The 20,656-nt window shown below is 60.0% G+C and overlaps 1 protein-coding gene across 1 annotated transcript; it reads right to left on the bottom strand.

The window, feature by feature from the left end:
- Positions 1-8,695: 8,695 nt before the first annotated feature.
- Positions 8,696-18,933, bottom strand: TMPRSS13 (transmembrane protease, serine 13). The gene is made up of 13 exons (XM_009274443.1): positions 18,913-18,933; positions 13,174-13,349; positions 12,694-12,797; positions 11,637-11,759; positions 11,420-11,549; positions 11,046-11,138; positions 10,913-10,956; positions 10,466-10,625; positions 10,149-10,321; positions 9,577-9,675; positions 9,143-9,285; positions 8,845-8,997; positions 8,696-8,710 (listed from the first exon to the last, which is right to left on the bottom strand). Exons 1-13 carry the CDS (start codon positions 18,931-18,933, stop codon positions 8,696-8,698), a joined length of 1,434 nt encoding a protein of 477 aa, XP_009272718.1.
- Positions 18,934-20,656: the final 1,723 nt, after the last annotated feature.

Here is a 20,656-nt window from a genome sequence, read left to right as displayed (position 1 = left end):
AAACGTCCCTTCCCGCACCAGAGAGCGGGCGTGGACCCTGCCCCGCGTTGTGCAGCCGCTGTGGAGGCAGCGGGGGAAACGGCGAGTGAGCAATAGCTGCCGGAGCTCCTCTGAGGCTAACGGAAAATCTGCACAGATAAATTGGTAAACACGGTGCAGAGGCTTGTCTCTCTTGCTCGCTGCCTCCCGAGAGCAGAAGGATGTAGCCGGGAAAGGGGATGCCACCCTGCCAGGCCAGGTGGCCCCGCTCACAGGGCTTAAGTCATGTTGCTCAGTCGGATCTCGGGGGCCACCCAGGTCAGGCCAGCTGGGGAGGGCGCAGCAGGGACACTTCCAGCCTGGCCTGGCTCAGTGGTGGTAGTGCCTGGTTTGGTTTCAGGCGTGCTCGGGACCTGCTACCTGCATTGGCTCCCCCAGATCCGCCAGCATTTAGCAGCTGCAGAAAAAGAGACCCTTTGGGTTTTACCCAGAGCAGGTCAGAAACCAGCACACACTTCAGACAGGCAGGGCAAAATGCTGCCCAACAGAAGGAGACGGGCTGGACCCATTGCTGCTGTGAACAAATGCCCTGTCACCGAGCGCAACCAACCAGTTTATTCCCATTGTGCAGCTGGGCGCGTTGGGAGGAGCAAGATCCGGGAGGGAGATACGTGTTTAATATAGCACGGCACAATCCCTGGAGGGAACGCCTGTGCCTGGCGAGCTGCTCGTGGCCAGGGAGCAGCCTGGTTGCAGCCACAGCGGGGAGGGAAGCTTTGGTCCTGGCTGTGCTTGGAGCCGCCGAGGTGCCCGCGGGCTCCGGCTGGGGCCACCGCCCCATGGCTCTGGGCATCTGCAGCAGGAGGGCAGTGAGCTGGGGGCCTGCCCTGAGCTCCTGAGATGCGCAAACCGCAGCACCAAAACTGCTCGGTGGTATCCACGCAAACCCCAGAGCTTTCCACAGTCCGGGCACAGTGTCAGATGGGCAACGGGGTGCTGAGAGCACTGCTGGGCAGTAGCTGACTGCCGAGTGCCGTGGGGCACCGCTCCCTTTCGGCCCAGGCTGGCACACCCGTGTCTGCCCGGCTCCCGCTGCTGCCCTGGAGAGCCATTTCTTCTTGAAAAAACACCTTAGCAATGCTGTCGCCACTGAGCTGGTTCATCCCCTAATAACTCAAATGCATCTTAGATAGAAATCAGCCTCACGGACACTAATGGCACATAGTCCATTATACATTCATTTCCCAGTTTCCAGTAAAATATAAAAAGAAAATAAACCAGCACTGGCATTTCAAGGCAATTATTCAGAAGGGTCAAGAGATACAGACCAACACAGAGGAGCTGGACAACGTCAAGTCTCTTTAATGGATAGGGATAACACGGTAAGGCTGTCAGTTACCCTGCAGTGAGTGAGGCAGGGATCAAGCGGTCATAATCAAGTTTCGGGCTTCTCTGACCTTACCCAGTCCTCAGCTGTTACCGTCCACTCCACACAGTAAAATATCCTGATGCCGTGATCGTGCCCTGGGGACTGCAGCGAGCGCGGTGGGTCTCTGTGGAGGCACACAGAGCCCCCGTGCAGGCGGCGGCCAGGACACACAGCTGCGGCTGGATGTGCTACGTGCTCTCCTTCCTTAGGTTCTTTATTTACAAATTTGCAAGGCGCTGCCCAAAGCAAGTAGAATCTAAAAAATTGGCACCAGAGCCTTTTTTCTGTACAAACTCAGGTAAAATAGAGACCCCATTGTGAGCATAGGAAGTGGAGGGTCGGCTGCGCTGCTCCCACGGAGGGAAAGCGGCTCCGGCAGTTGCTAATGGTAAACGTCTGCTCCCAGAGCCGCACTGCTGGAGAGAACCGTCGTGAGCAACCGTTCCTTTTCTGCTGAAATTGGGCCAATTCTTTTGCTGGTGTAATGCGGGCTAGCAGCACCGAGGCCAGGCAGGCGATGGTGATTTATGCTAATGAAGGGGCTGGGCTGATCTCCTCATGCTGTTTGAGTCAATAGGAGCATTGCCAGTAGCTTCAACAAGGGCATGATTTCATCTCGGCCTGTGGCGTCTGACAGCGGAGCAGGCACGGAGCGGGCATCTCCTCCCTGCGCTCTCGGGGCAGCAGGGCCTGGCAGGGAGGGGAAAGGAGCCGCTCGCTCTCCAGAACTTCCCCCCCCCCCAGTTTTAAGGTCTTTCCCTTCTCTATAACGCCAAGCTTGCAAACGTTTGCAAACTGTCCGTTCGGTGGCAACGCAGCCCTCAGCATGGTCAGGGGCACAGGAGAACCGAGCAGTGACAAAAGTTGTGCGTAGCCATATGGCTGCGTTTAACCCAATAACATCATCTTGCATCAGGCCTAAGTCATTCCTTGTGCTCTGAATTCCCCTGGGAGCGAGCGACAAAGCAGCAGACTGTACTGAAGCTGCTGAGGACCGTATTCGCTAGTCGAGCGCAGCCAGCATGGGTATTGCACAAGCTGAAGTTCAGTGACTCCGTGCCAAGTGATGATGTTACCGACTGCAGAAGGGAACCAATCCGAAACGATGGGAAAAACATTTTTGTAGAGAAACATCATCTCTGAAACCATATGAACAAATCAGTTTTGACACAACAGAACAAAGACCTATAAAAGGAGAGTTTGGGAAAAACACCACTAATGGGCGGTAATTCACATGGTGCCCGCCAGACTGTATTTTTGTAATTTATATTCCTTGGGGACACCGGCCTATGATTTCCAAAGCACAGAGGAATATGGAAACGGCCCGGCCAGATGTGGGGCCACACTCAGCACCCCTTGGCTCGGAAGATGCTCCAGAGCAGGACGCAGCCCAGCGAGCAGGGGACAGCCTGCCTGCTGCGGGTGTCAGCCCGCTGCGGGCTGCTCCCCCTGGGACCTGCTAATTCACATGGTGCCCGCCAGACTGTATTTTTGTAATTTATATTCCTTGGGGACACCGGCCTATGATTTCCAAAGCACAGAGGAATATGGAAACGGCCCGGCCAGATGTGGGGCCACACTCAGCACCCCTTGGCTCGGAAGATGCTCCAGAGCAGGACGCAGCCCAGCGAGCAGGGGACAGCCTGCCTGCTGCGGGTGTCAGCCCGCTGCGGGCTGCTCCCCCGCAGATGGGACCTGCCGAGAACACGCACGAGGGACAGCAGCACTGCAGCTGGGAGCTGCCCAGAAAGACATCAGCAAAACGAACTGGATTAACCCAAACCCCAACGTGATCTCCTCCCTCGGCTCCCGACCAGCTGGACACAGGGGAAAGGCGGTTCCGTGCGAGGGGAGCCAAAGCTCCCAGCGGGGCGCTCCGCGAGGCAGAGGTGCCAGGAGCCCCACCTGGCTGCCATGCCCGAGAGGAGCCCGGGCGGCGGGCAAAGGGAGGGCAGGGAAAGGCGTCACCCACTGGGTGCGTGCCCCTTGCTCAGGGTGCTAAGCACAGGGGGCTTTGCAAGAGCTGCCGGTCCTGGCCTGGTCCCAGGAGGCTCCTCGGGGCTGGGCTGGCACCCGCTGCGGCTGTGCTCCCCCGGGGGCTACAGACAGCAGGACCTTTTCGCTCAAGTTCTCGAGGAGTGGAGGCGAAGCGGTGTCCGAGACGTCTGCTTCATCTGCACGGTGCTGTCTTTGGGAACAGCAGAGCACAACAGTCGTGGCCAGGCAGCTTCACAAGAAACTGTGCTTCTAATCTGGTTAGAAAACTTCAGCCCTTGGGAAAACACAGCATACCTTTCTGTGGGCCTGGGAGGAGGGACCACTGGATGGCAGGTTTAGAAGAAATAAATTAAATTTGTATTAGGGGCTGAAATCATTTCTCTGCTTTGAGAGGCTATTTCAGCGAGAAGAGCAATAACCTCTGAGGAGGTGAAATCCACAGCAGAGGAGCAGGTCCTCCGTGCGCTGAAATGGCACCGTTACCAGGAACACAGTTCCAGCAAGATCAGCTCTTATTAGGTTCCAATTTTTGTTTTATTCTTTCTCAAAAGATCTCTTTCTCCAGCACGCCATCTCAGACAGCAATAAAACGTTATGAGCTGCTGCTCTGTGGTGCACATGACGGCTTTTATGAGCAGAAACCTCGAGTTCTCAGAGAGCCTTTGGACAAACGTAAATGGGGTCTGTAACTTAAGACCCATTGAATTCACAATTTAATCAGACCAACATAAAACGGGGAAGTCGTGCAGGGCCCCTCCTCTTACCCCATCTCAACTGCTTTCGTTTGTCAAAAAAACGTTGCCTTCACCCCTGCCTGTGCCCAGCAAAGATGCGGTGCCTCTGTGCGCCGGGGAGCAAGAGCCCCCATTCCTCCCTGTTGTCTCTCCTGTGACCAGGGGCAGAGGTGGTACTTAGCCCCTAACACAGGGCACCTAAAGGGCCTCGCACCCAGCACAGACCACGCCTGGGTCGCCCACAGCGGGAGCCCGTCTCCTGCCCTGGCGGGTCCGTGGTACCGGGAGGAAAGCCTGCACCCCACAGCCACGGCTGTTCCTCTGCTGCCCCCCAAGCAGGACGTGCAAACTGGTGACACAGAGCAGTGCCACAAGGCGCCTGAGCCCGGCGCCAGCCACATGGCTGGCTGGCAGCACCCGACACGGCACGCTGGGCCAGGGCAGGAAGGCCCTTGCACCGGCACTGCCGCTTCCGAGGTCAGCGCTGTGCAGCACTGCGAAGCCACTGCCCAGGGGGTTACAGAAAGGGGAGGCTGGTGGCTCTGCAGCCAGCTGCGGGTGAGGCACCAGCCTCCCCAAGTCGCTTGCTCTCCCGAAGAGCCCCGTCTGCAGGGGGGCACCCGAGCACGCCTCTCAGGCTCGCTGGGAAAGCGCTGGAGTCCGAAGGGAGCAGGTGAGCTGCCGGCAGGGCAGCCCTACCTCGCACACCCCGACTGCCGCGGCAGGTTTGCCCCGGGCCCTTTTCACACTTCCATTTGTAGGCACCGTTTTCAGCGTTACTCTAGCAGCACCAGCTGCATCGGCACCCAGCAATGCCTCTGGTCTGGCTCAGCGTTTTCCCAGCTGAGCAGCACCCCTGAGCCCGTACCCTGCCCAGCCGGCCCCCTCCCTCCCCCAGGACGCTGAACCGGCCTGGCCCTGACCGCCCCCCCGCCTCGGGATTCACCCCAGCCCGGGAGCGTCTGCACCCCTGCACGGCTCTCCAGCTGCACGTGCAAGGTGGAGCTCAGCACGTACGCCTCCCTGCGCCCGTGGGCTCTGCTCGCTCTCCCACTACCACCATTAATCCTGCAGCTCTGCACTTCCCGGCAGGTCATTGCCCCGTTACAACGGGAGCCTGAACAGGCTGGGTTTTGCACCACAGCTGCAAAGGCAAAGTCCATCTCCGGCCTGAGCTACGGGCAGCTTGTTGCCAGCAGTAGGTTATTCCCCCCCGAACTCAGAGCAGCAAAGATGTTATAAAGTGAAACCAGTCCCCTGGGCTCTGCACACCCCTTCACGCGAGGCTCGCGCATGCTGTGGGAGGTTTCTGGGTTGCTTCTTTGAAAAGCTATTTGAGGTCAGGCTGACTCAGTGTTTCCCAAAAGGCAACAACTCTTACTCTTTCGGTGCAGGTCTAGAGCAGCCGGCAAGCACTGCCCCGCGCACTGGGGCCTGCTCTGAGTCCCAGGGAGAGGTAGGTGCTTTCTGCACATGTAGAGCCAGACTAGACCTGCTATCCCAAAATTCAAATGCAAACCGCAGCGCCCTGCCTGCAGATAACCTTCTCCACAGCAGGCGGCCAGTTCTGGGAACCCAGGGGATGCTCCCAGGAGGTGAGGAGGGGCATGCCTGCAGCAGCCCACGCACCCCGAGAATTTCTCATCTTCACTTTGCAGGTAGCCTCTGCAGCTCCAGAGCCTGTGCACGGTTGGAGACAGCAGTCTGCAGCACGCTTATGGGAAATGAGTCTTCCCAGTCCACAAAGAGCCAGGTTGCCCTGCTGTAAGTGATGCAGGTCAGAAACCAGGCTGCCCAGCCCAGGCAAAGTCCAGTTCCCCAAATGATGTGAGTGCTGATGTTTCCAGTTCCTCTGCAGGACACGCTGGACGCCACAGCACTGAGCCCTCTGCTCGGGGTGTCCCCCCACCTGCAGATAACCTTCTCCACAGCAGGCGGCCAGTTCTGGGAACCCAGGGGATGCTCCCAGGAGGTGAGGAGGGGCATGCCTGCAGCAGCCCACGCACCCCGAGAATTTCTCATCTTCACTTTGCAGGTAGCCTCTGCAGCTCCAGAGCCTGTGCACGGTTGGAGACAGCAGTCTGCAGCACGCTTATGGGAAATGAGTCTTCCCAGTCCACAAAGAGCCAGGTTGCCCTGCTGTAAGTGATGCAGGTCAGAAACCAGGCTGCCCAGCCCAGGCAAAGTCCAGTTCCCCAAATGATGTGAGTGCTGATGTTTCCAGTTCCTCTGCAGGACACGCTGGACGCCACAGCACTGAGCCCTCTGCTCGGGGTTTGTCCCCCCACGCCACACCAACTGCCTTCCCAAGGAGGGAGAGGCAGGCTGCAGTGGGTGGCTGTCACGCTCCTGTGCTGGGGAGAAGAGGCCACCGTGGCTGGGGCTAGCAGAGAGAGACTTGCGAGGCAGCTTCAGACTATTTCAAAGAGAGCGAGTGAGCTCCCCAAAGCACCAGTCCCTCCTTTAACGTTCCCAGCTGCAAGAAGATGGGTTACAAAGAACCAGTTGCAAGTAACCTTTCCTCCTCCCAAGGAAAATTCGAGGCTAAATGCTCGTACTGCCATTTCTCTAACACGGGGCAATTGCACTGGCTGCGCAGCCTTCTTAGGAAAGCGCTTTATTCTGGTCCACGGCATTCACAAGCTGAATTTTGATACGGCTCTCCCCTGGGCTCACGCCCATGGATCCCCCCCAGGAGGCTTTACCCCCCCACGGCTCTATCCCTACATTACATCCATACCCGAGCATCTACGGCCAAGCCCCCATAAGACCTAAAACACCCCCTTTCTCCCAGTCATGAGCAGTAACCCAGGGGGTGAAGGGCAGGAAGGGCTTTTGCAAAAAGCCACTCCGCCACATGCACCCACACAAATGGCAACAGCCACAGAGCAGCTCAGGCGTAGATGTGCATTGGGGTGTTGCAGTGGGGAAATCCCCCTACTCCCTCACTGCACACCAGTCCCATGAGCCCACCGCAGCGTGCGTGGCCTTTCCCCGTGAGGAGCAGGGCAGCCCTGGAGCACCACGGTGTGGTCTTGGGCCAGGGTCATGCCCCGGGCCCAGTGCAGAGCCCAGAGGGGGGCAGAGCTCTCCCTGCTCTCTGGGGCTTCCGTGGTACCTGGGCGCTGGGGCTCACCAGCTTCCTTTCCAGCCTGTCCAAAAGAGCCGTCTCCACGCGGAGCACTACTGAAACGTTTATTGAGAAGAGTGCCCAGGACCCCTCTCTGCAGCTGACCACACGTCTAGGGAGAGGAGTGCAGCCTCGGCAAAGGGGCAGCCAGCCTCTGCCCACCCGACGGGCGCTCACACTGCCAACCTGGGGGTCTCCTGTAGCACCTTGTGTGCCTCAAAGCACCCACAGGGAGATGCGGGTGCTTGTTTCCTTGGGGGAAACGTGTCCCCGGCTCTGGTGTAGCCACAGAGGTAAGGTTGGCTACGCGCTCCCTGTGTGCTCATCAGCTGGAGGGAGGAGGAAGCAATCCAGCACCGGTCACTGAACAAACAGCTGTGAGATCCGGGGGCTGGCTCACGCTGGCGCTGGGCTGGGCGCTGCCAGGGAGCGGTGCCTGCTCTCCATCATGCTCCACCTTGGCCTTTGGCTGCTGCTGGCTTCTGTCACAACTCCTGCAGCCACCCCCGGAGAGCAGACCTGCCCCATGCTGCTGCCGCCGAAATCCTCATCAGAGCAGGCAGGGGAACCGAGACCGGCTGCACGCAGTCCTGGGAGTGAGTGCTTGCTCTGGCCATATCCACAGCATGGAAAAATAAACAAACGGGTATTTCTCTCATAGGGAGGAACATAATTTAAAAGGCGCTTCCTAAACCTATCTGCAAACATGAGAGCAACTACTGCTCCTCCCAGAGGGTGGTGTAACTGCACCTCAGGGCTCCCCTTTGCTCAGCCCTCCCTGGAGAAAACAGGGAGCCTGGCCTCACAGGTGGGGGCAGCTGCTGCCCGCTGGGGCAGCATGGCACACAGCTGCACCATGCCGGCTGAGCCCCGTCCTGCACCCCAAGGCAGCACAGCTGCGACCTGGCAGCAGCATGCAGAGGAGAGGGCTTCCTCGCCATGGGCACCCCACAGCTTTCCCGCTCCTTGCTTCCATCCACAACCTCCTCCGGATCGATGGGCAGCGCTAGCAGCCCCTCGTCCAACGAGGGTGCTGCAGTCCTGCCAGGAAGCACTCGTGACACCCCCGTCCGGACACATCTATTTACACGAGAAGAACCACAGACACAGGGCAAGGAGGCGCCTCCCAGCCGGCACGACCAGCCGCCGGCACAGGCTGCTGCCCCCTGCACGCTGCCGGGCCAGGGCTGGCTGGGTGCTCTGCCCAGCCACCGCCAGGCCACCTCCTTTGCACTGGGTGAGGGCAGAGTCACTTTGCAGGCGCCGTATTTTCGGAGGTTGGGGGCAGCGACAGGTCCCTGGCTGCGTGGACAGTCCAGAGATAGGTGGGGGGATCTGCTGGTAGCATCATGCCCTGGCAGCAACCAAGGGCAGGGGCCCGCGCCGGCCGGAGAGGCACAGCCTAGGCCAGTGTCCATCCCGGTCTTAGTCATTCTCGCTCTGCAAGGGAGAGAGGGGAGAGCAAGGGTAAGATGCCAGGGGCTGGGCTGGGGGGGCATACAGCCCCTCTCAATGCACCCAGGGCCACCTGATAAGTCTCCCTGCCCGAGCACAGCCCCGACATGCCACCTCACCTCCATTTTGCTGTATATCCAGCTGAGGAGCTTTGTCACGCGTGTGTAAACACCGGGCTTGTTCTTCTGGCCACATCCTGTCCCCCAGCTTGTCACCCCAGCCACATACCAGCGGCCGTTGTCCTCGCAGACCAGGGGCCCTCCGCTGTCACCCTGGCACAGAGGGGCAGAGTGGTGAGGAGACAGGAGATGCCCCTCTGCTGGTACCCAGCCAGGGGACCTGGCATGCAGGAAAAGTGGGCAGCCCTGCCGTTCCCATGCCATGTTGCCTGGCAGGGACCGTGTGCCCCCGGCTCACCTGGCACGCATCTTTCCCTCCCTGCAGGTACCCGGCACACATCATCCGTGGGGTCAGGTAGCCCTCGTACACCTTGTCGCTGTTGCAGATCTTGTAGTCAATCAGCTTCACCTCGGCCTCCCGCAGCTTTGGGGACGTGTTATCTGCAAGGCAGAAGGAGCCATGGGGCAGGGTGAGCCTCGTCCCCCCACCGCCCCCGGGCCCTTCCGCAGCACCAGGCGTTTCTGTGGCAGTGAGGGAGGAAGCTGGTCTTTCTTGCAGGCCTTATTTCTGCAGAGCCGCACAGCTGGGAGGGCAACCACTGCGAGTCACCCATGTGGGAACAGCCCTCGAATACAGCAGCAGAGCCGCGCTCACTCCTCTCGTGCGCTGCGTTCACAGGTCAGGCTGCGGCACACAGGAGCTGCCTGAGGAGAGCTGGCGTCCTTCCTCACCTTCGTTCTCCCTGGTCTTCCCAAAGCCGGTGATGAAGCAGGACCTGCCGGTCTGGAACCGCTGGCCGTACATGGGGAGGCAGGCTGGGCGAACCTGAGCTGGAGGGAGACATGATGAAAACCAGGCGAGGAGAGAAGGATGAGTCACCCAGGAGCAAAATAGCCGCTGTAGTCACCAGCCCTGCGGCTAGGGAGGAGCGGGGTGCGCAGGAAGCACTCCCCTCTGCGCCCACCCAGGCAGGGTCTCTGCCGGCCCCCCGCCGCACTGCCCACGTGGGGCACAGAGAGCAGCACGATGCCAGCTGCACAGCCAAGCCCACGGCTGCGTGTGTGCCGGGCCCTGCCGGGGGAGGATGGGCCAGTTCCCAACCACGGGACAGGCAGGGGAAAGCAGTGTGGCCACAGCAGAGCGGGATGCTGCAGCTGGCAGCAGCCCTGTGCAGCCCAGGGGAAGGCTCTGAGGGGACACGAGCTGACTCTTGCTTCTGCCCATCCCCAGGCTCTCCCTGTCCCCCCGAACACCAGCCCCAGCCAAGCCCAGCCCTGTGGCATGTCAAGCTGAGAGGCCTCACCTGAGAGCATCAGCGGCCTGGAGAGCTTCATGAGAGCAATGTCATAGTCATCGTGATCATCACTGTAGTTGGAGTTGATGATGACCTGGGAGACAGGGATGCCCTCTGTGCGCTGCTTCAGGTCCGAGACCCCACCATACACCTTCCAGTCGTCGAGGATCTTCATGCTGTTCCTGGGCAGGGAGAGGTGGGGGCAGCAAGGAGTGAGACACGGGGCGCGGGGCTGGGCTGAGCGCCTGCACGAGGACCGCTGGCTGCAGCCGGTGCCCCCGGGCTGGACAGCAGCACTGCGGGCAGCTGCCTGCAGCAGCACTCACATGAAGAAGCAGTGGGCTGCGGTGAGGACCCACTGGGCGTCGATGATGGTGCCGCCGCAGATGTGGATCGGCCCGTACTGCACACTGACTTGCCAGGGCCATTTGCTCACGGAGGTTTCCTTTCCTCCGATGATCCGGCCAGAAATCCTCTGCCCACAGGCTGGAGGGGAGAGCAGGGCTGAGAGAAGGGCTCGGAGAGGAGGCAATCCTGGAGGGGGATGCGCACAACGTCCCCACCACCCGCAGGCACCAGCGGTGCTCGGTAGTTCATAGGGGCCAGTGGAGACCATGGGAATGCAACCTTCACAGTTTTCTATTACCCAGACAGTTTGCTGGAAAATGCCCTATTTGCCCAACCCTGTGCAAAGAAAAGGAGGAAAGCGCTCCCAAGCATGTGTTTGGCCTCGCCCGCCCTTGGCCACGTGCCCTGCCAGCCAGCCCCCTTACTTGTGCATCGCAGGGAGACGTACTTTCCCGTGAGACACTGTGAGCTGCAGGAGAGAAGAGGGAGATACAGCCTGAGCCCTGGCCCTGTGGCACCGGGTCAGGGACAGGGCCAGGAGGCGACGCTGCCCAGTACCTGTTGAGGCTCTGCTGGATGGTCTCTCGCTCACTGGTCACAGTGAGGCTCTTGCCGGAGACGTGCAGGGGAATGTATTCGGTCTGCGACGCACTGCGAGGGGAGAGGCGAGAGGCAGTGAGAGTCTCTCCTCGCTGGGCACTGACCACCCGATCCTGCCTTCCCAAAAAGGCTCTGCACACTAAACCTGGGGGGGGCGGACTGAAATGCCCAGAGCAGCGCTGGACACATAGCCTTCCAGCAGAAAAGCACAACGCTGGGGGAAAAAGCACAGCAGACCATGCACCCAGCCAGGGCAGGAGGACCAGAGCAATGCCCAGGGGGCTGGCAAGGCCCCAGTGCCCGAGCAGGACGACCCATCCCTGGGGAATTACTTCTGAAATCCCAGCTGCCGGCAGGTCTTTCTGGAGAAGGAGTCATCCCAGGCGCTGCTGCACACCGGCAGCCACTGGCTTTCAGCACTGGAGTAGATGTGGAGCAAGGACTTGTCGGACATGAAGCGCACTGCGGGGATGGAACAGGCAGGTCAGTGGTACCCAGCGCCCCGGGGGCTCCCCTCGCTCCCACCACCCCTGGCTCTTGGTGCCTCACCGCAGCCCAGCTCATCGCTCCTCTGGGAGCAGTCGACGATGCCGTCGCAGCGCACGGGGCTGTCCTTGCAGCTCTCGGCAGGCTCCTTGTACACGATGCCTGTCTGCGACCGCCAGAACATAACTGGAAGCAAGCGCACGCCGTGGTGAGGCCGGGGCTGGTGGCAGGGACTCGCTGTGTGCGAGGGTGCTGTGACCCACCCGGATGGGGGTCCGGAGGAGGTCTGCCATGTGCAGGGGCATTCCCAAACACCAGGCGTGAGCTGCTGTTTGAGCCAAGACTGAAGAGCTGCAGGACGCAGGGCTGAAGCAGGACTGGCCAGCCCTGAGCATCCCCCCATGCCAGCCCAGCAGCACGCAGCTCAGCTGCTGCAAGCCTCTCTCACTTAACCCACTTCTAGCTTGCTCCTGCAGAAAGATGCATCCAGCCCACCGAATGCTTCAAGAGCACCAGCTACAGCAGCTGGAGAACCAGCAGCTAGATGTTACGAGGATTAAAGTGATTCCCCCGGTTTCTGTGCCTGTTCCACCTACGGACTGCACTTTGTTTGATGGGTCCTGCCTGCTAACCCCGCGCCCCAGGGAGGGCGAGCATGGGTGCTGCTGGGGGTGCCCCGCCACCCGACAAAGCAAGCCCAGGAGAAAGAAAGTGCGGTGCAGCCCCCCCGGGACTGCAGGGAGCCCAAGCGGCGGCTCTCCCTTCCCCAGCAATCCTGCTCCTGTGTGTCCACCAGATGTCAGGAACACTCAGGAAATGGGAAGAGCACATCTCTGCCTGCTCGCCTCCCGGCCCGGGGGTTTCATAGCATCGTAGAATCATTGAGGTTGGAAAAGACCTCTAAGATCATCGAGTCCAACCGTCAACTCAACACCACCATGCCCACTAAACCATGACCCTAAGCGAAGTTTACTAATTAGTAACTAATACGTAACTAATACTTAGTTTCCCTGCGGCACATCCCAGCATAGGTCTCCCCAGCCTCTGCTGACCCCCAAGCCCCCCTGAGGTCTTCCCCCCCAGGGAGCCCTGAGCTGCCCTGGGCTGGGACCCCACTCACACAGCAGGATGAGGGCGATGAGCAGCACGATGAGGATGGAGACGCAGAAGATGAGCGCAAGCCGTCGCTGGCTCATGCAGGGAGCTCTGAACATGGAGGATCCTGGCAGCAGGGCAGAGGCAGGATCAGGGGGAGCGGCTGCCTCCCCGGGGTGCTCAGACCCTGCTGTCCACTGGCACATGCCAGGAGCTCCCCGGCTCCCCACGCACCCGGCTCCCCAGAGGACCCACGAGATGTGGGGGAGCAGGGACACGCACACCCTGCAACTCCCTGTGGCAACCCCCCATGCTGCCGTGGTCACTGTCCTCTCCCTTGCCCCTGGCACCCCTCACACCTCACAGGGAAACACCAGCTTGTGGCTGAAGCTTGGTGCCAGCAGCGGGCACAGGGACCCACTCCCTGCCTGCCTGCCTCCCTCCCTCCCCACCCTAGGTGGGACCGGGGCCAGGGTGGCCAGAGACCACCCTCGGCACCATCCTCTTACGTGTGCTCTCACAGGTCGTGCAGGAGGCCGGGCTGGGGCTGGACTCCAGGCTGTAGGGCTTGAAGCTAATGCCGAGGACACTTTCTCGAGGCTGCGGAGGTTGGGCACCGAAGATGCTGCTGGCTGTGGAGGCATGGAGGCTGGGAGGGACACTGCTGGGCGATGCCGTGGTCTGCGAGCAGAGGAGACCATTACTGGCAATGATCGTTGCCCACTGGAGAATCCCCATGGCTGCCACCCCACCGCTCAGGCAGCCGTGAAAGCAAAGGCGACATGGAGCTGAGCTCCCCGGCGCCGCCAGCCATTGCCGCCGGTAGCTATTCCTCCACAGTGCCATGAACTGCATGGCAAGTTACCGCTACGGTGCCTCTTTCTGTACCATGAAGCCCAAGCCATATCCCATCCGGGACAGCTGAAAACCCCTTTGTTGCTGAGCTTTTCCCCTTTAGGTGGCTGCTGGCCAAATTTCCCAAACTGATTGCTTTGATCAGAGCGATCAGCTGGTTATTTGGCATCGGGTCGGTCACGCTGCGGCCCAGTTCCTTGGGGCTAGTGCCCCAATTTATGCATCTATCCTTAATTAGCCATTTGAAAAATACAGTGCAATTTCCAGCTGTTATTTAGTAATACTTAATAATCAGTGTTTTCCAAGCCCTGAAACGTCCTGCACCCTGGAATGCTGTTCTGCAGTTGTGTCACTCCTGATCCATGAATTTGCAAAAGAATATGTATTTGTTTCCTTTCCTCAAGATAATACTCTTCCAAGCACTCCATCAGCTTCGATCAGCTACGTAAGCGAAAGCCTCTCATTTTCCTTCAGAGAGGACCTGCGTACAAAGCCCACAGTAAATGCTGCTTCCTCTGCCACTGTAATTTCATTTGTAAAATCCCAGATACATCTTTGGCAATAAGAAATGACTGCATGCCTTGCAGAAACTGCAAGGGCATCGCCAGCCAGCACACGTCAGTGACAGCCCGGCCCGGGCTTTGTCCTCGGCAGGTGCTTACCACGCTGCCTCGCTCCTCCTGCCCGCTGTCTCCCAGTACTGCTCCCAGCGCCACACAGCCACGACCGGCTGTGTTTGCACCGGGCTGTTCAAGGGAAGCCAGTCAAACTGTTGCCAGTCAAATTTGGACTATGTCTGTCCCTACAGGCAACATGGCTCCTGTCCCGCAGAAGGGGCACCCAAAGGAGAAGCGGAGCTGCCATCCTTTGGCAGCAGAGTGCAGCCAGCTCGGGCACCCACACCCCAGCCCACCTCCCAGGGGACCGCTCACCAGCCAGGAGGTGGGCTCAAACACGCCCCTCTGGAAGCCTGTCTCTGATTTTTGGCCCCGTAGCTGCTAGCGATCACAGTTCCCCATAACCAGAAAACATCCCCTTCCCTGCCAAGCCAGCAAGCAGCACCTGGGCCGGTGCACGGCTCTGGGAACGGGTAGAGTGGATGGGGGCGTTGGGCAGAGCAGGAGCAGCGGCAGGAGCTGCCGCCGAGTCGCCCCCTTCCAGCCGGATTTTCTCTACCCTCGCGTTTCCTGCCGGGAATCAAGGGCACTAATGAGCACGTCGGGAGCCTGCTCAGGCTCATGCTTTGTAAATACGGCTGTGCCCTTTCTTGCAATGCGGTGGTGTAACTTCCTGGGCATTATCCCCGTGAGTCACGCACCCCTGCGTGGCCACGCATGCTCCCCGCGCAGGGTCTGCCTCAGCCCCCAGCTGAACGTCGGGGGGACACACCACCTCTTGAACTGTGCCTTAGTAGCTGCTCGCAGCCCAGGCGCATCAGCCGCAGAGCCGGCAGGCACAGCACCCCGGGCTCCCGGGGAGGCTGCCTGGCCACCCGCCCTGGCCAGCGGCGGGGTGCACAGGGCCACCCCCCGGCACAGGCGCTCGGTCCTGCCGGCACAGACCTCCTCCCGCCGCCCGCGGGGCCCTTGGCACAGGCACCGCTAATGTCTCCCGGACATCGAGAGCCACCTCCCAGCTCACATCAGGGGACGGGGACTGAGCGAGCAGCTCCCCGGCCTCCTGCATGCACGGGGAGGAGCAGAGGCAGTTTCCATTTCACAGCATCACCCACCCCTTCTCACCGCTTCCCCGCCAGACAGCGATAACAAGCCTGAATTTGCTCAGCCTGCAGCTGAAGGCCAGTTTTCCCTATGCCTGAATTTCACAGCAGCCGTGTAGGACAGCCCAGGACAGCCGTGCTGCAGGCTTGCCTTCTCGTGGGCTCTCCCAAAGGTGCCGGGGAGCCCAGGAGAGCCCCTCGGCGTGCTCTGCGGGGCTGGGCTGGCACGGCAGCCGGGAGGGCTGGAGAGTGCCCCGGCAGTGTCCTCCCCTAATGACTCTGAGCAGTCACGTCGATGGGATTCAAGTTCTCGCAGCAAGTATTGCACGCCCGCACTGTGAAACCTCTCTGGGTATCCTTAGTGCCCGTTGTTAGAAAGCGTACGCGATCAGCAAGAGAGCCAGAGCTGCAGCGGGTTCTGCGCCACTGCTTTGCAGAAACAAAGCAACGAGCAGATGCCAGGAACCCTTCCTAGGAAAAGAATTTCTCCTGTCTATGTGTAAATGAGCTATTTGTAAATACCCAGACAGTATCATTTACGTTGGCATTTGTATGCTACCTCCACATGTCTGATATTTCACATACCTCATCCTGCCGTAAGCGTAACCCTTTGGTTATCAGATCAGCAGAATTACAATGCTGTTAAGGACGAACCTCTCCATTGTACTAGAAAACACAGCCTAGCTTCATCAGTAAGCCAGTGATGCTGGCTGCTAAAGCATTTCTACCTCCCGTGTACAAACAGTTCAAATTAACGTGTAAGTTCACTATAGGTTAAATTGCTCTTACTATAGCTTAGCAGGAAACACATGCCCTTTCTTACACTCGGGTGAACTATTAGCTACTTATTTCCTTAAAAGTCTAAAGTCCAAGTATTTATTTTTTTTAGGTCTGTCACAGAAGCTAACAAAACTTTTACCACGGGCTCCCGGTAACCAGCATAACTGGTTGCTGCTGTACAGCCACTGGAGCAGAGAACAAACAGCAGCAGCTTTACGAAGATATTTCTGTTAAGGAGCATGCACTACCCCGGTGACTGAGCTGCGACTTCTGCCCACAAAAACCTTTACTCATCCTTTGCTGGCTTTTGAATAAAAGTCAGACCCGGAGCCATGCCTATCTCACACACGTGGCTGCGGTTTGAGCCCTTTTTCTGACACCCTTTCTGCAAATGTTCCACCAACCCCGAGAGTGTTACACACTGCTGTGGGCTAGCGCTGAAAGTCGGGTGTGGGGAGGGGGAGCACAACCAGCTCCTCTCCGTGGCAGGCCTGACATTCAGACAACAGGGGAGGAGGAATGCTGGGGACACGCGGGGCGACTCCTCACCGGCTCTGCTCGCCTTGCGCCCGGCCCAGCCCAGCCCAGGCTGCCTGGGGGACGAGTGGATGGTACCTGTCTGCAACATGAGCCCTTTGCTAAACTTGCCGTGAGCATAAACACCACCCCGGTCCTTCTTCACTCTGCTCTGAGCAGAGCTGGGAAAACCACCTAAGCCACAGAGAGCAGCACCAGAGAAGCCCATCCCCTCTGCACTATGAGCTGCCATGCGCACCGACCTCCAGCTCGACTCCCTGCCGCAGAGGGAAGGCCACCAAATCCATGCCAGCAGAAGGCAATCACCAGGGGAAAGGTGGTCCGGGCTGGGTTTGAGGCTGGGGATCCACACGTGATGGGGAGGCAAGGCAGGGAAACCAGCCAGCCGTCACCCGCAGTTTCGGAGTGGGAGGGAGGGTGGAAGAAGCCAGGCAACACCTGGGGTGTTGCAACTGGACCCAGGGCCCAGCCATATATCGGAGGAGCAGAAAGGCACAGCAGCTACCCAGAATTTGGAGCATCAAAAGGGGAAGGAAGCAACTTGGCTTAAATAAGCTGGAAGGAGCTGCCTAAATAGGTGATCATCTTTCCCAGCTGAGCTCGGCAGCCCATCCCTCACCACGGCTCTCTGCTGCTCAACAGCCCGTTGTTCGGGGCAGGGAACCGGCTCCTTCACCTGCTTGCGGAGCGCCGATTGTCCACAGCAGATTAGCTTAGCAAGCACACAACAGCGACATTGTCCTCGCGCTTACCTGGGACAAAACCCTCCCGAGCCTGTGAAAGCCCCCGTTCCCTCCTGTGACACCCGTCCCGCTCGAGTGCCGCAGCTGAGCGGTGGCTCGGCAGTGCCTCCCTGGGAGGGGGCAGAACCCCGGTCCAAGCCACGGCCCCCCCGGCTCACCGGCCTCGCTCCCCGGGCTGCTGACAGCGTGGGGCTGGGCAGGGCCGCTGTGGCCATGGGGACAACCTGGGCAGGAGCTGCGGGAGAACGCTGCCGAGACCCGGATGCCGTAAAGGGGCAATGCACGGGGAAGTGAAATCCCAAAGCACACAAGGGCCATTCTGCAAGCGCAGATGACAAGCCGTCTCAATTGAGTCAGCCCGATCTGGCCAGGGACAGGTTGCCTTATGCCACTGTGAGTAGCCCTTCAGGCAGAGATCAGAAAATGTTCCAGGGGGTGAGTAATCGCTGCTCACCCCATTCCATGGATGGGCAAACCGAGGCACGGGAGGATGAAGCGACTCTCCTGCAGTTGCAGAGCCAAGGGTGGCACCTGGGACTCCTAATGGCCCATTTAATCCAAGGGACAAAGCCGAGGTGGCCCAGTGGGGATGCCCAATATTGGGTAATTGTCTCTATATGTGGGCATCTGAATTCCTGCCCTGCTCTCACCAAGACGCAGTGCTGCTGCCCGCTTTCGGGGCCACCCAGAGCCGGGATCACACTGCAAAGCAGTGCTGGGGGCAGGTTGCCCCTCCCTCGGGACCCAGCCAGGATCTGGCACGAGCCCACTCTGCTCCTGCTCCTGGCTGCCTCTGAGGCACCCGCACGCCAAGGGGCAGGAAGAGGGTGGCTTTTACAGCTGGCCCTGCCTCCCCTCAAGCCCCATCCACCCCGTCACTGCCGGCTTTGCATGTTCCGGACGTCGCTGGCACAGCCGGCAGCGCTCAACGCAGTAATTACCCGCTGCCTCGCCCGGGCGGGCTGAGCCCAGTGCCCAGCCAGGGATGGATGTTTTCCTCATGACAGGATGCTCGGCAAGGCCCCATGGCCGAGACCGAGCAGGCCCCGGTCAACCCAGCCCGAAAAGAGCACAGGGAAAACTGCTAGGAGAGCAGGCGAGGGAGAGCAGCGGGGGCCGGGGCCACCAGCATGCTGCCGCTGCTACTGACGGGCTGGTGGGAGGTGCCAGAGGGCTCAGGAACGTACAGCTCCCATGGGTGCCAAGCGGTACCTGCTCCCACCAGCAGCGCCAGCCTGCCCCGCCAGCCGGTCCCCCCAGTTCGCAAATCCGCTCCAGTGTGGAAGAGCAGCACTGCCGGGGTCCCTGACGCCTCCTCTGCCGGCACGGGGCTGACACCAGGGATGCTGGCGGGAGTCTCCCTCCCTTCACGTGCCCACGGGGCCCCGCTGCAGCGGGGGTGCCGGAGGCAGCAGCCCAGCAGGCAGCTCGCCCTGGGTCCTTCTCCCCGCTGGCAGCAACAGGCTGCTGCGAAGGCAACGCCCCAGAGAGCAGGAAGGAGAAACCGGGCCCTCCACCAAAACCCGAGGAAAGAGGGTTCGTACGGCCACAGAGCAACCCCCCGGTACTCCTAGCCGGGTTAGAGCTGGGGGAGCTGCCTGCGCCTTACCGGAAAGGTTTTCCCGTCCATTGGCCGCTGCAGGGCTGGGCTGGGATCACAGCTCCGGCACAGCCATCCTTCGCTGTGCAGCGTGGTGCAGAGCGAAGTCAAGTCCGCGGGGAGGGGGCAGAATCTGTTTGGCGAGCGGGCTTGTACGTCAGTGCCAGCGCCAGGTGCAGAGGGAAACCAGTCCAACCTGCCGCCCGGCTCCACCGCTGCCTGTTTCCCAACTGCTCCAGGAACAGCATGCAAAATACCTGCCTCTGCTGCTGGTTGCCCCAGCCAGGCGCTGAGGAACGCCGGGCAGGAGCAGCAGGAGCCCCAGCTGAGGCCAAAGGTCTGGGAGCAGGTCAGGTCTGGCCCTGAGGGAGAGCGGCATCCCGGGCAACAGGAGCTGCTGCAGGCTCCTCACTTCTCTCCCCGCTGCCTGCCTGCCCAAGCCCCCCCTTCTCTACTGCGTGCCCACCACGTGCTCATCTCACCTCTCCTGCCCCAGGTAAGGGCTGCAAACACCAGCTGAGGGTGGGAGAGGAGGGGATGCGCAGCCATGTGCCAACCCCAGCAAAAACCCTCTCGTGTGCCCCAGGTGACCGAGAAGTCCAGAATACCCTGTTTCAAGGGAATGAAATGCTGTTTCCCTCCAGTTTCTCTAGAGGCTTTTTCACTCCTTTGCTAACAGAGCGATGCTTTCACATTGTGCAAGGAGAAAGCAGTGATCTCCTACTTCCTCTGTGGGCGTGATGCTTTGCTTAACCCAGAACTCACTTTTGGGAGAAACAGGTAAAAATATCCAGATTAAAAGGAAAAAAGCCCAGCTCCATTGTGTGCTTTCTGATGCCCAGACCCCGGTCCCATGTCCCTCAGTGCCACATGCCCCGCTCACCCCAGCCCTTGGCTGCCGGAGGAGCGGCTGCGGGGCGGATGAATGGCACTGGTGGGGAGCCTGTGCCTGCACTCCTCGCTGGCCAGGGCTGCACCGCAGTCTCTGCTCTGCCCTGCACGGCAGAGAGGCGGGATGGTTTCCCAGAGGTGCAGCCAGTGCTTCATGTAACCCAGGCTGCTCCCAGCTTCAGCCAGTGTGTGGATGAGCAGCCTCTGGGATAAGAGGTCATTGCAAGAAATGGCCCCGCTCCTGCCTGCCCGCGAGGGCTGGCACCGGGCGGTGTGAGGGCAGCGCGTGGTTTGGCAGGGAGGAGGGCAACCTCTCCGATGGCCCGGTCCCGGGAGGCTCTGTCTGGCGGTGTGGTGCCTCCCATGAGCCCCATCCTGACACTCTGTTTTCCAGGCACATTTCTCCCGGCATTATTCATAGCTTAAGTCCCTTATTCATCTGGCTCCCCACCCACACCTGCTCATTGGAAGGGCAGGAGAGAAGCAGGGCCATCCAAGCTTGGAGGAAACCTGCTTCAAAGCCCCCTTGATTTCAAGGCTGAAAATCCTGGGACGGGTCCCGCTGTCCCCTCCTCCCTGCCCTGGGGCTCCCCATCCCATCCCTTCCCAGAGGGGTCAATTCCTGCCCTTCTCCCGCACACAGCCTGTGGCCAAACCCGGCTGGCCAGAGAGGGGGATCGGGGAGCTCGGAGGAGAAGACCGACACCTCAGTCCATCCTGATCTTGGTGTTTACTCCTGTTTTCTTCTGGCAAGGTCATTATCAAGCCCTTTGCCTGCCTCTCTCCAATGAGCCCATCCAGGGCCTCGCTGCCCCGGCAGGTCCAGCACTTGCGTTTCAGTTCACAGGGCAAGTGCTTCCTG

Source organism: Aptenodytes forsteri, unplaced genomic scaffold (assembly GCF_000699145.1).
Source record: "Aptenodytes forsteri isolate BGI_AS27 unplaced genomic scaffold, ASM69914v1 Scaffold752, whole genome shotgun sequence".
NCBI classification, from domain to species: Eukaryota; Metazoa; Chordata; class Aves; order Sphenisciformes; family Spheniscidae; genus Aptenodytes; species Aptenodytes forsteri.
This window is presented reverse-complemented; position numbering and strand designations above follow the sequence as displayed.

Bases quoted from the DNA above. Each gene is read 5' to 3' on its own strand.
- TMPRSS13 (XM_009274443.1), bottom strand. From the start codon at position 18,933: ATGGACGGGAAAACCTTTCCG. The intron at 11,760-12,693 runs GTGAGTGGGGTC...GCTTGCTTCCAG, and splicing joins CATCGCCCTCATCCTGCTGT to TTATGTTCTGGCGGTCGCAG. The intron at 11,139-11,419 runs GTAATTCCCCAG...CTCCCCTCGCAG, and splicing joins CGGCAGCTGGGATTTCAGAA to TGCGTCGCAGACCGAATACA.